This window comes from Peromyscus eremicus, chromosome 4 (genome assembly GCF_949786415.1).
Source record: "Peromyscus eremicus chromosome 4, PerEre_H2_v1, whole genome shotgun sequence".
Taxonomy (NCBI): Eukaryota; Metazoa; Chordata; class Mammalia; order Rodentia; family Cricetidae; genus Peromyscus; species Peromyscus eremicus.
This window is the reverse complement of record NC_081419.1, coordinates 137,749,991-137,763,824: the sequence shown is the minus strand read 5'-3', so window position 1 is coordinate 137,763,824 and position 13,834 is coordinate 137,749,991. Positions and strand designations below refer to the sequence as shown.

At 49.0% G+C, this 13,834-nt stretch overlaps 1 protein-coding gene across 1 annotated transcript; it reads left to right on the top strand.

The window, feature by feature from the left end:
* The first annotated feature begins 277 nt into the window (after positions 1-277).
* On the top strand, positions 278-13,226 carry Matn4 (matrilin 4). The gene is made up of 9 exons (XM_059259749.1): positions 278-380; positions 1,083-1,652; positions 2,742-2,864; positions 5,962-6,084; positions 6,186-6,308; positions 6,402-6,524; positions 9,770-10,183; positions 10,271-10,423; positions 13,078-13,226. The coding sequence occupies exons 1-9, from the start codon at positions 302-304 to the stop codon at positions 13,224-13,226; spliced, it is 1,857 nt and encodes a 618-aa protein (XP_059115732.1). The 5' UTR covers positions 278-301.
* The last annotated feature ends 608 nt before the right edge of the window (positions 13,227-13,834 follow it).

The window sequence follows — 13,834 nt, the reverse complement described above, 5'->3', positions numbered from 1 at the left end:
CTTCTGTGAGTTTCATCAATCCCAGAGTGGTGACATTAAAAAATGATTATATGACTTTTGTTTCGAGGCAGAGCCTCACTATGTAGCCCTGGCTGGCCTGGAACTGGCTATGTAGACCAGGCTGGCCCTGAACTCACAGAGATCTGCCTGCCTTTGCCACCTGACTGTTCAACCATGCCTGCAAGACACTTTTAACATACACGGAAACAAAGTGCACACCCCCTGGAGTAAGAGCGAGGTGGAAACTGTTGCTTTATTACCTTCAGGCTGTGACACTTTGGGTCTTCATCCTACAAGCACCATGAGAGGCCTTCTTTGCTGGCCCCTGACCCTGCTGCTGTTCTTTCTCCAGCCCTGGGAAAGCCAGCTCCAGTCTGCAGGTGAGCTAGGGCCCAGCCCTCATCATGGGAGGAGGGGGCAGAAACAGTTCCTTCATCCACTGGGAGCCAGCACTGCTGGCGAAGGAAAAGCAAGGGCTTCAGGACACTCTGGGCTCGATTTGGGCTTCCCACCTGCAGTGTGTGGCATAGTTTTGGGTTCATGCAGAACGGATCACCTGGTGTTGCATTTTATTGAAGCATATGGAAAACATGGAAAAATCGGGAGATTCCACATAAAACCCCTGTTTGAGAATTTCCTTGGAAAATAAATAAAACTGAAAGGACCTGCTAAATGTCCAAGGTCACTTGGTATATGACAATATGTTGCTGGGACAACCCAAGTTAGCAGGGATAGAGGGGCTTGTGGTGTCTTAGGCATAATCGAACCAGTTCACTCATTCATGGTATCTGGCTGGTCCATTTAGGCACTGGAGATTGGGACATTTCTTTGCCCACTCCTCAATATATAATGCAGACTCAGAACCGCCCCCAGAGCTGTATGCAAGGAACTTGTGCGATTTCCTGGGTCAGGTACCTGCCCCCTTCCCTGCCAATGATGGATGAGTGACTGTACCCAAGCCATGTTTGTTAGGCTAATATGCTGGGCGCTGTTTCTTTAACATAATAGCATTTTTTTTCCTGGCTTTTCCTGAGAGGTCAGCTTTAGTTGACCTGAGAGAGTCCTTTCCCATCTCCCTGCAGGTCCTAGGTGCTATACTGGGCCACTGGATTTGGTGTTCGTGATTGACAGCTCCCGCAGCGTGCGTCCTTTCGAGTTTGAGACCATGCGTCAGTTTCTAGTGGGCCTCCTCCGTAGCTTGGACGTGGGGCTGAACGCCACGCGCGTTGGTGTGATCCAGTATTCTAGCCAAGTGCAGAGCGTGTTTCCCCTGGGCGCCTTCTCGCGCCGCGAGGACATGGAGCGCGCCATCCGCGCCGTGGTGCCGCTGGCACAGGGCACCATGACCGGACTGGCGATCCAGTATGCCATGAACGTGGCCTTCAGCGAGGCTGAAGGCGCGCGTCCGCCGGAGGAGCGAGTGCCGCGGGTCTTGGTCATCGTGACCGACGGGCGACCTCAAGACCGAGTGGCCGAAGTGGCCGCGCAGGCGCGTGCCCGCGGCATTGAGATCTATGCGGTGGGGGTGCAGCGAGCCGACGTGGGCTCTCTACGAGCCATGGCTTCGCCGCCGCTGGACCAGCACGTCTTCTTGGTGGAGTCCTTCGATCTCATCCAGGAGTTTGGCATGCAGTTCCAGGGCCGGCTGTGTGGTGAGTTAGAGCTGCGGTCGATCTCCTTGATCTCCGGCTTTGCAGATGCTACTTTCTAGTTTGCATCGTTACAAACAATCCCTCTCCATCTGGGTGGCTCGGAGCTTTCCTCCGCCCTCCAGCTACAGTAGCGGTGTTTTCGCCCGCAGGGTGGTGTATCACATTTGAGGTTTGGTCCCACAACACTCAGCGGCCAGTTGTGCTGGATCAGGGACTAGCTATGTACTTTGCGTGTGTGTCACAAGCTAAATGTCAAACTCCAACACCAAACGTCTTTTAAACAAGAATCACCTCTGGACAGTGTTGGCACACGTCTTTAATCCCAGCACCCAGGAGGCAGAGGCAGGGGGATCTCTGTGAGTTCGAGGCCAGCCTGGTCTATAGAGTGAGTTTCAGGACAGCCAGAGCTGTTATGCAGAGAAACCTTGTCTCAAACAAAGAAACAGACACACAGAATCACTAACCCTCAAAATTGAGAGTATTGTCTATCAGGAGTCATGCTCCGCCCACTAGAGTGTGGTTCCTCCCACTCTAAGCCCCCCACCCCACCCCGCACCCCGTTTACAAAAGCTATGAGAACTCCCTTAGTTACTTTTGTGGTGGGGGCGGGGGCGGGGGAGACAACGACAAGGACAAGATTTCTTGTAACCTAGATTGGACTTGGAATCGGTTTGTAGCTGAGGCTGACCTTGAACTCCTGATCTTCTTGAATGCACCTCCTAAACGCTGAGATAACAGGCATGCTAGCCTGGCTTTGCACTCACTCTCAGGTTGAGTTACTCCATCTGCCGTGATTTAGTACCTCTCCATCCTCCTGCACATCCCGACCTCTGTGTGGTCCTATTCTAGCCCTGTCCTCTTCATACAGGGCGGATCCTTTTCTGAAACTGTTCAAAGGGACTGCTTAAGTCTTGTTCTTCCCCCTAACCCTCTCACCTGGACTGGCCCTCTCAAAGAACCAAATCCATATCCTACCTAAGTCCATCCTTGGGTATTTGCTTCAGATCCTACCCCTACCCTACCATTGAGCGCTCTCCTTGGACCCATCTGCCCCTCTGCTCTCTGCTGACTTTCCTTGTGTGTCCTCAGGGAAGGACCTGTGTGCTGAGTGGGGCCATGGTTGTCAACACCAGTGTGTCAACGCTCCAGGAACCTTCTACTGCACCTGCAACTCTGGTTACAGGCTAGCACCGGATAACAAGAACTGTGTGGGTGAGCACCATCTCCGTCTTGCATTGTTCCTGAACCTTCTTGGGCTTCCCAGCATCACAGCAAGATTTTAGCAAGTCCTTTGGAAGTAGAAGCACACCCCCTTCACCTTACAAACCATGGAAAGAGGGAATACTACTTAGGGCCACACAAGCCTTTGGTGGACCAGAGCCAGGAGTCTTGACCTGCCACAGTTAAATGTGGGTTTTGTACCCTTTCTCCTCCGTTGGGCACGGTCTCCTACCTGGCTCCAATCCACCAGACTTGTTTCTTCTGTCTCCTCCCAGCCCCCTTCCTGCCCCCCTTTCCAGTTTCTGTTTCTTAGACACTACTGGGATATCTTCAGCTGGGCGGCCCTCTCGACTCTCCACCCTGGATGTCCTTCATTCTGTATCTCAGCTCTCTCTGTGGAGCCTCCTCTCTGCAAATCTGTTTTTTCTTTAACTTTAATAATCTGAAAAGCTATGATGTGTGATGCCTTGCTTAGATGATTGGGTTTTTCTTTTTGGTGAGTATATGGCTTTTTAAAAAATATATATGAATATATGGGTTCTTCTTTTTGGTGAGCATATTTTGGTGAGTATATTTCTGTGACTGTGTTTTCTACCACACACAGAGTGCTAATTATATCAGACCTTGTGTTAGGAGCCTTCTATACATTCACAGAAACTAGCTCCACAATTTTAGCTTTGCAATCTGGAAAAAGAGGTCATGTGATCCTAATAACCCAGATACCACCTGGGGCTTCTTGTGTTTAGAAACTTGAAAAGGCTTCAGGGGACTGGAGAGATGGTTCAGTGGTTAAGAGCATTTGCTACACAATCATGAAGACTGGAATTTGGATCTCAGCACTCTGGAACCAGACAGGCATCTGGCAAATGCCTATAACTCCAGCTCTGAGGTGGGCAGAGACAGGAAGATCCCTGGTGCTTTCTGGTTTCCAGCACAGGCAAGAAAACTGGAGCTCCCTGGAGAGATGTTGCCTCAAAGGAATAGGTGGAGAGTGACGAGGAAGACATCCAACACCTTTTCTGATCTGAGTGCACATACAGTTGTGCACACCAGTACACACACACACACACACACACACACACACACACACACACACACAAATAAATATTCAACAGTCAAACTTAAAAAAGTTCGATATGTACCCTCATTTGATTACTGTGGACATCGTTTTCCTAAGGTATCTGGAAAATACATTCTGGTAGCTATAGCTTGCTCTGGGTTTCTGTTCACTTCCCTTCCCCTTCCTCCTTTGTCTTTCCCCTTTTCCTCTCCTCCCTTCCCCTTTCCTCCCCTCCCTCTCCTTCCTTCCCTTCCCCTCTCCTCCCCTCCCCTCCCCTCATCTCTTCTTCTGTCTCTCCTGCCTCTTCCTTACTTTCTTGTTGTGCGTCTCATTCTGGCCTCAAATTAATGACCCTCCTGCCTTAACCTTCGGAGTACGGAGATAACGGATACACCCCACCATGCCTCGCCTTGCTGCATTCTTTTTACTTATGATCTTTTCTCAAATTTTCAGTCCCACGTGGCCACCTTGTTACAGTCTTTGGTTTACACGTGTGCACAGAAGGCGCTGCTTTCCTATGTATGTGTACACGTTTTTATTTTGTTAAAGGTGGAAGTGGGCAGGGATATGAGGAATGTAAAAGCCAAACATACAAAGAAAAACAACATTACTTGTAATTGTGACTAGATGCCCTTGTTCCTGGAAGCCCTCAATTATCCTACTACCGGGATTTTCCCATTGCCGTCTTTAGCCCACAGGGCTATGAAACTTCATCCTATTTGAGACATTTCCTCTAGCCTGTCCACTGCAGTCCCTTTTCCAGGAATCCCAAATTTTCACAACTCTCCCAGTTCAGATCTAGGCCGTCTTTGCATATCCAAACCATCAAAGTAATCCATCCAGCAGCAGGTCTCCCTCCTGCCTCTTCAGAAAGAAGTAGGAAGCAGCAATTGCTTTTTCCTACTGGGTTTCCATTTTGCAGAGAGGGAATAGTTGGATAGGCGAAGATCCTGCTCCTCACACTCTGCTGTGGGCCACTGAGCTTGTGGAGGATGGGGTTCTCCTTCACATGCCAGACTCGGCAGAGGGCCGTTTGGCTCTGGGATGTGTCCAAGATTTAAATCGGAAATGTCACCAGACCCTGTAGAAAGAAGTCTACAAATGTCTGGGGTAGGGGCAAGGCATGGGTGTTAACATTTTTTTTTTAATTAAAAAAACTTGGTGTACTTATGTGTATGCAAATGTCTATGAGGGTCAGAGGTCAATGTCAAGTAACCACTCCCCACCTCATCGTTACTGAACAATTTTTAATTATTATTAGTGTGTATGATGTGTGAGTGCAGGAGTGTGTGTGTGTGTGTGTGTGTGTGTGTGTGTGTGTGTGACAGCGTGCATGTGGAGGTCAGAGGACAACTCTGTGGACTTAATTCTCTTCGTTCACCTTTAAATGGGTTTTGAACTCAGGTCATAGATTTGTGAGGCAAATGTTGTGTTACCCATGGAGCCATCTCCTGGAACACTCCACTTTATTTATTTATTTATTTATTTATTTATTTATTTATTTATTTATTTACCTCCTCCTCCTCCTCCTCCTCCCCCCCCCCCCTCCTCCTCCCCCTCCTCCTCCCCCTCCTCCTCCTTCTTCTTCTTCGACAGCCCTAGCTGTCCTAGAACTCTCTCTGTAGACCAGGCTGGCCTCGAACTCACAGAGCTCTGCTGCCTCTGCCTCCCGAGTGCTGAGATTAAAGGCATGCGCCACCGCCCCCCTCCAGCTCCACTTTATTTTTTTGAGACCAGTCCTCTCACTGAGTCTAGAGCTCACCCGTCGGCTAGCACGGTAAGCGGTGGCCTCTGGAGATTTGCCTGTCTCTGCCCATCTCAGGGCTAGGGTTACAGCCACCACACCCAGTTCATATCGATGCCAGGGATCCAAACTCAGGTTCTCATGCTTGTGCAGCAGATACTTTACAGACTGAGCCGTCTCCCTGGTCCTCAGGCCCAGGTTTTGTTAAAGAGCCCCTCAGAGGGTTGTGTGGCTGTGCTGTGAAATACAGCCCTTATCAAAGGCTGATCCCATCTTCTTCCCAGCCGTGGACCTCTGTGCTGAAGGAACCCATGGTTGCGAACACATCTGTGTCAATTCCCCGGACTCCTATTTCTGTCGTTGTCGAGCTGGCTTTACACTCCAGCAGGACCAGAGGAGCTGCAGGGGTACGTAAACCCTGCTCACCCACCCCTGTGAGCATCCTAGACTGTGGCCCCTGGTGGGCTACACCCAGGGGTGATATCTTGCTATTTCTTCCTTCCTTCAGCGATCGACTACTGCAGCTTTGGAAATCATAGCTGCCAGCACGAATGTGTGAACACCCTCGTGGGGCCACAGTGCCGCTGCAGAGAGGGCCATGACCTGCTGCCTGACGGGAGGAGCTGTCGGGGTGAGGAGGTGTCTCTCATATTTGCAGAGGATAGTAAGGGATTCTAGGTGCTGGGGTCTAACCTGACTCATCCTATCTGGTGTCTCCTTTAAGTCAGGGACTTCTGCAATGGCGTCGATCATGGCTGTGAGTTCCAGTGTGTGAGTGAGGGTCTTTCCTTCCGCTGCCTGTGTCCTGAGGGGAGGCGACTTCAGGCTGATGGCAAGAGCTGTGACCGTGAGTTATAGGCAGAGGGTCTGCTCTTGCTCCATTGCCTACAATCTGAACCTCCTCAATGCCCTTGTTACAGCCCCAAAGATGTGGTGTGGATGTTCGTATGCTGGGGGGACGAACCTTGTGCCCAGGGTCTGTTCCAACCAGTCCTCTACCTTGCTGCCAAGACTGATTTCAAAATCTGTATCTAATCATATTTCTCCTTAACTTAAAATCCTTTTGTGGCTCACCAGTGTCTACAAAATAAAGATCAAATGCCTTTCCCTTGAGTTTTTCCAGTGCTGAGCACAACCACATTAATGGATAATGAAACCAAATTAGTGGGTTACAATCAGCATTTAAGGGAAAGAAGAGGAAATAGTTTCCTGAATTTAGGAAAGTTAAGTATTGCTTCACGAAGCAGAAGTTTAGTTACATGTAAGAATGTGAAATGCACCATAATATATCATTATTCTCATTTTTCGTTGTGGGCTGAGGTCAATTTTGAAACTATCACTTAAGCTGATTACCGTCCAGCTTTAGCCAACTCGTTAGCCCATCTTTTGCCACACTTGAACATTTTAGTCACACTGGCCTGTCCCTTCCCGAATGTGTCGTGAGCTTCCCAGCTCCCATTCCTTTGTACATGCTTCTATCAACCTTCTAGAATGTCCCTTCTTGCCTTGGCAAAGTCCTAGTCAGCATTCAAGACTGCCTTAGTCCATTCAGGTTAGTATGTCACCATACTGTTGTGTGTCGCTACAATGAAAACGCTCAAAGCCGGAAGCTGAGTGACTTACAAAGAACGGAGCTTATGTGACACACACTCTGTAGATCTGAGAGCACAGTCTCAACATCTCAGTGTTGGTGACAGCCACCTGACAAGAGCCCTTGAGAGCCAAGAGTGTGTGTGCAAGGGATCAAATACAGGGGGTGGCCATCCTTTGTAACTATTCACTGGCAGGGTCATTAATCTTGTCTCTTGAGACCTACTCCATTCTTTGATACAGGCATTCATTTCTTCCTAGGGTGGTGCTCTGTGACCTAATTATCTCCCAGAAGGCCTGTTATGGTCTGGATATAAATTGCTCCCTCTCAAGGCTCATGTATCAAAGGCTTGGTCCTTAATGCAAAAATGTTCAGAGCCTGGGCTTCTTGGAAGTGATTGGATCACAGGGGTTTTGCCTTTATTAATTGATTAATCCAAGCACAGATTAAATATGGGAGTAGATTTTTTTGGCTGTTGGGAGGTGAAACTGTAGAAGATGGGCCCCAGCTGGGGGAAGTGGGTCACTAGGTGTGTGTGTCTTTTGAGAATTTTTTCTTTCTTTCTTTCTTTCTTTCTTTCTTTCTTTCTTTCTTTCTTTCTTTCTTTTCCTTCCTTCCTTCCTTTCTTTTTTCCCTTTCTTCTTTCTTTTCTTTCTCCTTTCTTTCTTTCTTTCTTTCTTTCTTTCTTTCTTTCTTTCTTTCCTTCCCTTTCTTTCTTTCTTTCTCCCTTTCTTCTTTCTTTCTTTTCTTCTTTCTTTCTTTCTCTCTTTTTTTGAGATAATGTTTCATGCAGCATAAGCTGGCCATGTACTAGCTATGTAACTGATAATGACCTTGAACTTCCTAATTCTCCTGCCTCCAAGTGTTAGGTATCTAACTCAGGACTTGGTACATGCTAGGCAAGAACTCTACCAATCCTCAGCTCCTGAAGAGTGGGGTTTAGATGAGTATTCCAGGCTGGCCTTGAACTCAGTAAGTACCAAAGGTTGGCCTCATACTCACAGAAATCCTATCTCAGTCTCCTAAGTGCTGAGATTATACAGGCATGTGCCACCATGTCCTGTTTGAGGAGTGTTTTGCTCTGGCTCCCTTCCTGTCTGTCTGTTTCCTTTTATAATGAAGGGTATCGCTTTCCTCCACCCTTCTTCTGCTTCATGATATTCGGCATCACCGGGGTCAAAAGCAAGGGAGCTAGACAGCCATGGACTGAAATCTCTGAAGTTGTGAGCTAAAACAAATCTTTCACCCTTAAGTTACTTATGTCAGGTATTCTTGTCACAGCAACAGAAAGTCTGGCTACCATAGGACCTCATGGGTCTTAATCACCTCTCCGCCCTGTCACACTGGGGACCAAACTTCTAACACATGGACCCTTGGGCACAAACCATATCTAAACCACAACAGTGTCTTAAATGTTTATTTCTCAGCTCTGGGAAAGGCTAAGACCAAGATGCTGGCAGATACAGTGTCCCGTGAGGCTCTGCTTCATGGCTCCTGTACGATAGTTTTCTTTTTGTGTTCTCCCTTGATGGGTGGATGGAAGAAGCAGGCATTCTAGAAACTCTTGAAAGGACATTAATTCCATTCCTGAAGGCTCCGACTCTCATGTCTGTGTCTAACCCCAGTTTCCTCCCAAAGATGATCGATCACATTAGGAGAAAGTGTTCTGGTTTATGAGTTTTGAATTACACGGTTATTCAGTCCAAATCAAAGACCATATTGAACCTCACCACCTTCACGCAGCCTTCCTCAACCACTCCAGGTAAAATGATTTATTCCTCTCTTGGTCTCCCTTATGCCCCCTCACAGTGCAGTTTCCTACTGCAGCGGATGGCAGGCATGCCTGCCTTGTTACATTCTGTCCTGATCTCATGGATCAAGATTATGTTTTCTTTGTCGTTGAACCCTGTTCTGGTACTTCCGAATCTCTTGGTTCAGAACAAAGGAGGCAATGTTGTAGTGATTGGGTCCAGAAGTTTGTGGTTTAGCTAACCCAGGCTTCCAGTCTTGGCTCTGCCACTACTAACTATGGAAGCAAATTACTTTGTCCTTTAGAATCCCAGTTTATAGAGAATGGGGCTAACACTCAAGGAGAGAATGTATAAAGTGTATGCATCAGTGTCTGACACATGGTAAACATCAGTAAGTGGTGTTTTTGTCATTGTTATTAATACTAATATGATGCTTAGACTTGTGACTGATATGTACTAGGTCATCAATGAATGATAGCTATGGTGGTATTGTTTCTGTTGGTTATTTAAAAAATGCTTTTTAACTGAGCGTTTGGTTAGTGCTAAGCACTAAACCATCAAAGGCTATCATAAAAAAAGAGGATGGTGTAACCATGGTAGTGGGGATTGGGAACACTATTGGGCATATACAGGCAGGACATGTAACTGGTATGCATTATATAATAAATACTGGCAATGAATAATTAGGTGAGTATGTGGCTCTCCTGGTCAAGGACCTGACCCCCTCCATCCAAGCCTTCTCCTTCGCAGGGTGCCGGGAGGGCCACGTGGATCTTGTTCTCCTGGTGGATGGCTCCAAGAGTGTGCGTCCACAGAACTTCGAGCTGGTGAAGCGCTTCGTGAACCAGATCGTGGACTTCCTGGACGTGTCCCCTGAGGGCACACGCATCGGGCTGGTGCAGTTCTCCAGCAGGGTGCGCACGGAGTTCCCTCTGGGCCGCTATGGCACCGCCGCTGAGGTGAAACAGGCAGTCCTCGCTGTGGAGTACATGGAGCGTGGCACCATGACTGGGCTCGCACTGCGACACATGGTAGAGCACAGCTTCTCAGAGGCACAGGGTGCACGGCCTCGCGACCTCAACGTACCTCGTGTGGGCTTGGTGTTCACAGATGGCCGCTCTCAGGACGACATTTCGGTGTGGGCAGCTCGCGCCAAAGAGGAAGGTAGGTTGGGCAAGGGATGGGCTTGGGTGGGCTTGGAGCGGAGGCTGGGGAGCAGTGTTCTCTCTCTTGAGTCCCTGGGCCCTGTAGGCATCGTCATGTATGCTGTGGGCGTGGGGAAGGCGGTGGAGGAAGAGCTGCGTGAGATCGCATCCGAACCATCGGAGCTGCATGTGTCCTACTCTCCGGACTTTAGCACCATGACTCACCTGCTGGAGAATCTCAAAGGCAGCATTTGCCCAGGTGAGCGCATCTCTCCTGGGGCTTCTGGTCTTTGGTTGCCTGGCCTCCCACAGACGCCCTGTCCTCAGCACTTCCCACACCCTGCAGCAGTTACAGCTCTCTACACAGAGCTGGTTGTTTAAAGCCTGGACCAGTGCAGGCCTGTCTCCTTACTGTAGCTTGTCAGAAATGCAGCCCCCAGATGATGAATCAGACCCTCAAGAGCTTTGGGCGCGCCTCAGAGTCAAGGAAGCACGGGGTTTGTTGCTCAAATTAGTAGTGTTTGGAATAATTTGAGAAAATGTCATTTTATTTTTTATTGTGTTTTATGTGCGTCTTTTGCCTGCATGTATGTTTGTATGTATGTATGTGCCTGGTGCTTGTGGAAGCCAAAAGTGGGGGTTGGATTACCTGGGACTGAAGTTACACACGGTTGTGAACCACCAGGTGGGTGTTGGGCATTGAACCCAGGTTCCCTGGAAGAGCAGCCAGTGCTCTTAACCACTGAGCCATCTCTCCAGCCCTGGAGAAAACTTTAAAAAGCGAGCCAAATTTAGCATATATAAGTGGAACCATCTATAACCCTCCAACTTGTTGGAATTCAACTTTATGGGTTTGGCAAAATGACAGGACTGGGTTTTAACACAGTGGCTTGTGCTTTCTGGGGGACGTAGACCATAAATGCAATCTCTCTAATGCATCTGGTCTTCAGCTGGGGGGAAACTGACCCAGATGTGCCCGTGGGTGGGGGGCAGCTGGACCTAATAGCGGACAGAGTTTCTTGAGGTTCTTGATTTTGACCACAGGGTCTTTAGATTCTAACACAGACCCAAGATGGGATTCTTCTTCCAGTGTGTCAGGCACTGCCGGTGGAAATAGGTCGGCAGGGCTGTGCCCAGAGTGGAGAATCTGCAGCTGAATGTCCTTCCTGCTCCACTCTCAACTCTAATGATTAACTAAGGTGTTTTGGAAGCACTAGGCTTTAGGGCCCTTCCTGTCCTGACTCTGTCACCTCCTGTGGACTCTGGATAATCCCTCCTCCCGACTTTCCCCTCTTCTGTAAGAGGGAGGATGCTCAAGGTTACCTCAGCTTTAGGTTTCTGAGGCAAGCTGGGGCTCTCTGGTTAAGGCTCTTCATTGGCTGACCGTACTACAGCCTAGGCTGATCCTTTTCCTTCTGTGACCCTCTGTTTCTACAATTAATTCTAAAGTCAGAGGCGATCCTTTCTGAGAGTGCTATTGAGGCCATCAAGTAATATGACACAAAGTAGTTTGCCAGGTATGGGAGTTTGACTGGTAATGGTAACTCTATACGGAGGCCGAGCGCCAAGAATTGTGTCAACTACTTTATTACCTGTAATATTAAAAATGGGGGCTGGTGACATGGCACAGCAGGTAAAAACAGTTGCCATGCAAGCTTGATGATCTGAGTTTGGTCCTGGAACACATTCACAAAGGCCAGATGTGATGGCTCACATCTGTACCCAGCACCCCCACAGCAAGATGGGTCAGGGAGACGGGGGAGAACCTGCAAGCTTTAGGCCAGCTAGCCTGGACATAGGTAGGGAGGCGAAAATGAGAGAGCCTGCCTCAACAGAAGGAAGGAGAGAGCTGACTCCCCAAAGCTGTTCTCTATTTCTACAGGAGTGCTGCGGTATGCACCCACACGCTCTCTCACACACATATCATACATGCACATGATAATAAAAAACGGCATGGACTTATAGTGACGCTATCTCTGGTAAGATTCGCTGTTATTTTATGTGCTGTTAAGAAACTGTAAGCAACCACATTTAACTGTACCCCACTGTCAGATGCTGAAATGCTTGTGGCAGTAAATGTGGACCCATAATTTAAACATTTTCTTCAGAATCAATGGAATCAAATATTGCTGGGCTTCACCCCGACTCAGTGGGTCCAGGATAGGGTTGGATTATTTGTCTTTATGACATATTCCCAGGCCATGCTTATCTGCGTGTCCACAGACCAGTTTGAGAATGCTGGTTTGCTTAAAATACACAACACAGGGTTGACTTGTGCCTGGCATCGTTTTAGATATTGTGTCAAGATGGCATTCAGTTGCTACATGTGTGTAATGAAATACAACAGATCGCAATGAAGCAAAATAAAAACTGAGTTCTTCAGTTGCACCAGCCACATTTCAAGGGCTAACTAGCTCCAGGTGGCTTGTGGCTACTGAATCGGGCGCCTTCCGTTGTTTGCTATGTCTCATTTGGAGAGTGTTTGTCACTCTGGATTCTTTCTAATCAAAGTGAAATCCATGGTCTTCAGTATCAACATGCTTTAGGAGCTTATTGAAAATACAGATCCTCATTCTGAATCAGAATCTGGATTCTAGCAAGCTCCCTGGTTATCTCAGTAAACATTGGAGTTTCAGATTGTGTACACATACACAAATCGTCTAATCCTCCCAACCACCAGTGGATAGCTTCTTTCTCTATATCCACTCTATAGATGGCAGGGATTGAGGCTTAGAGGGTTGAGTTTTCCCAGGATTTCGGGGCTCCTCGGCTGGGGCTCAGGCCAGGTCTAAATCCAAAGCCTGTACATACTCAATCATCGACTTGGTAGAGGTGTATCAGAAGGTCAAGGCCACAGCCCAATGGGCTTCCTTTGGCTCCTCATACCCTTGACTGTTGGTGCTCTACTTACAGAAGAGGGCATCGGCGCAGGGATGGAGCTTCGGAGTCCCTGCGAATGCGAAAGCCTGGTGGAGTTCCAGGGCCGCACGCTGGGGGCGCTCGAGAGCCTGACGCAGAACCATATCCTTTGGGGCTGGAGGCTCCGGCTGCAGGGCAGGTGAAAAAAATCTCAGAGCCCAGATCTTCCTTAACTGCTCACTGGCCCAGCTGACAGAGCGCCTGGAGGAGCTGGAGAACCAGCTGGCTAGCCGGAAGTGAAGGTCGCGTGCCGTCTGAACACCCGTGCCCCGCGGCATGGATCGTCCGGGAGGGGGCGCTGGCGGGCCCCCAGCGCTGCCTTCGAGCTGGCCTCGCCTGGACCAGAAGCCAGATTTGGGGGGGCGAGGGGATGGGGAGGTCCTGGTGGGGAAGGCACACTACACTCGCACGCCCTCGCCACGTGCTGCGCCCAGTTCTTCGTTGGATTTCTTTTTTGTTTTCTTTTTCTAAAAAAACCAAAAAACACAAAAAAACAAGCCTACACCGGTTTCCAGTGGGTCGGTTTGTGGCCGTTGCTGCGTCGCCAGGGGGAGGGGAGTTGAGATGCAGCGCGCTCGCAGGCGCCCGGACGGCGTCCTCTCGGAGAAAGGCGCATTGTGCCATACTGGGGCTGGGGGCAGGGGGCCGGCCGCGGCTTCCCGTGCCTTGTTTATTCAGCCCAGAACAGATGGCCCGTTATGCAGGACGCGGGGAAGGAGGGGGTGTCCCGAGAACCCTTGGGTCTGAGCAA

Bases quoted from the DNA above. Each gene is read 5' to 3' on its own strand.
- Matn4 (XM_059259749.1), top strand. From the start codon at position 302: ATGAGAGGCCTTCTTTGCTGGCCCCTGACCCTGCTGCTGTTCTTTCTC. The intron at 381-1,082 runs GTGAGCTAGGGC...ATCTCCCTGCAG, and splicing joins AAGCCAGCTCCAGTCTGCAG to GTCCTAGGTGCTATACTGGG. The intron at 1,653-2,741 runs GTGAGTTAGAGC...GTGTGTCCTCAG, and splicing joins GTTCCAGGGCCGGCTGTGTG to GGAAGGACCTGTGTGCTGAG.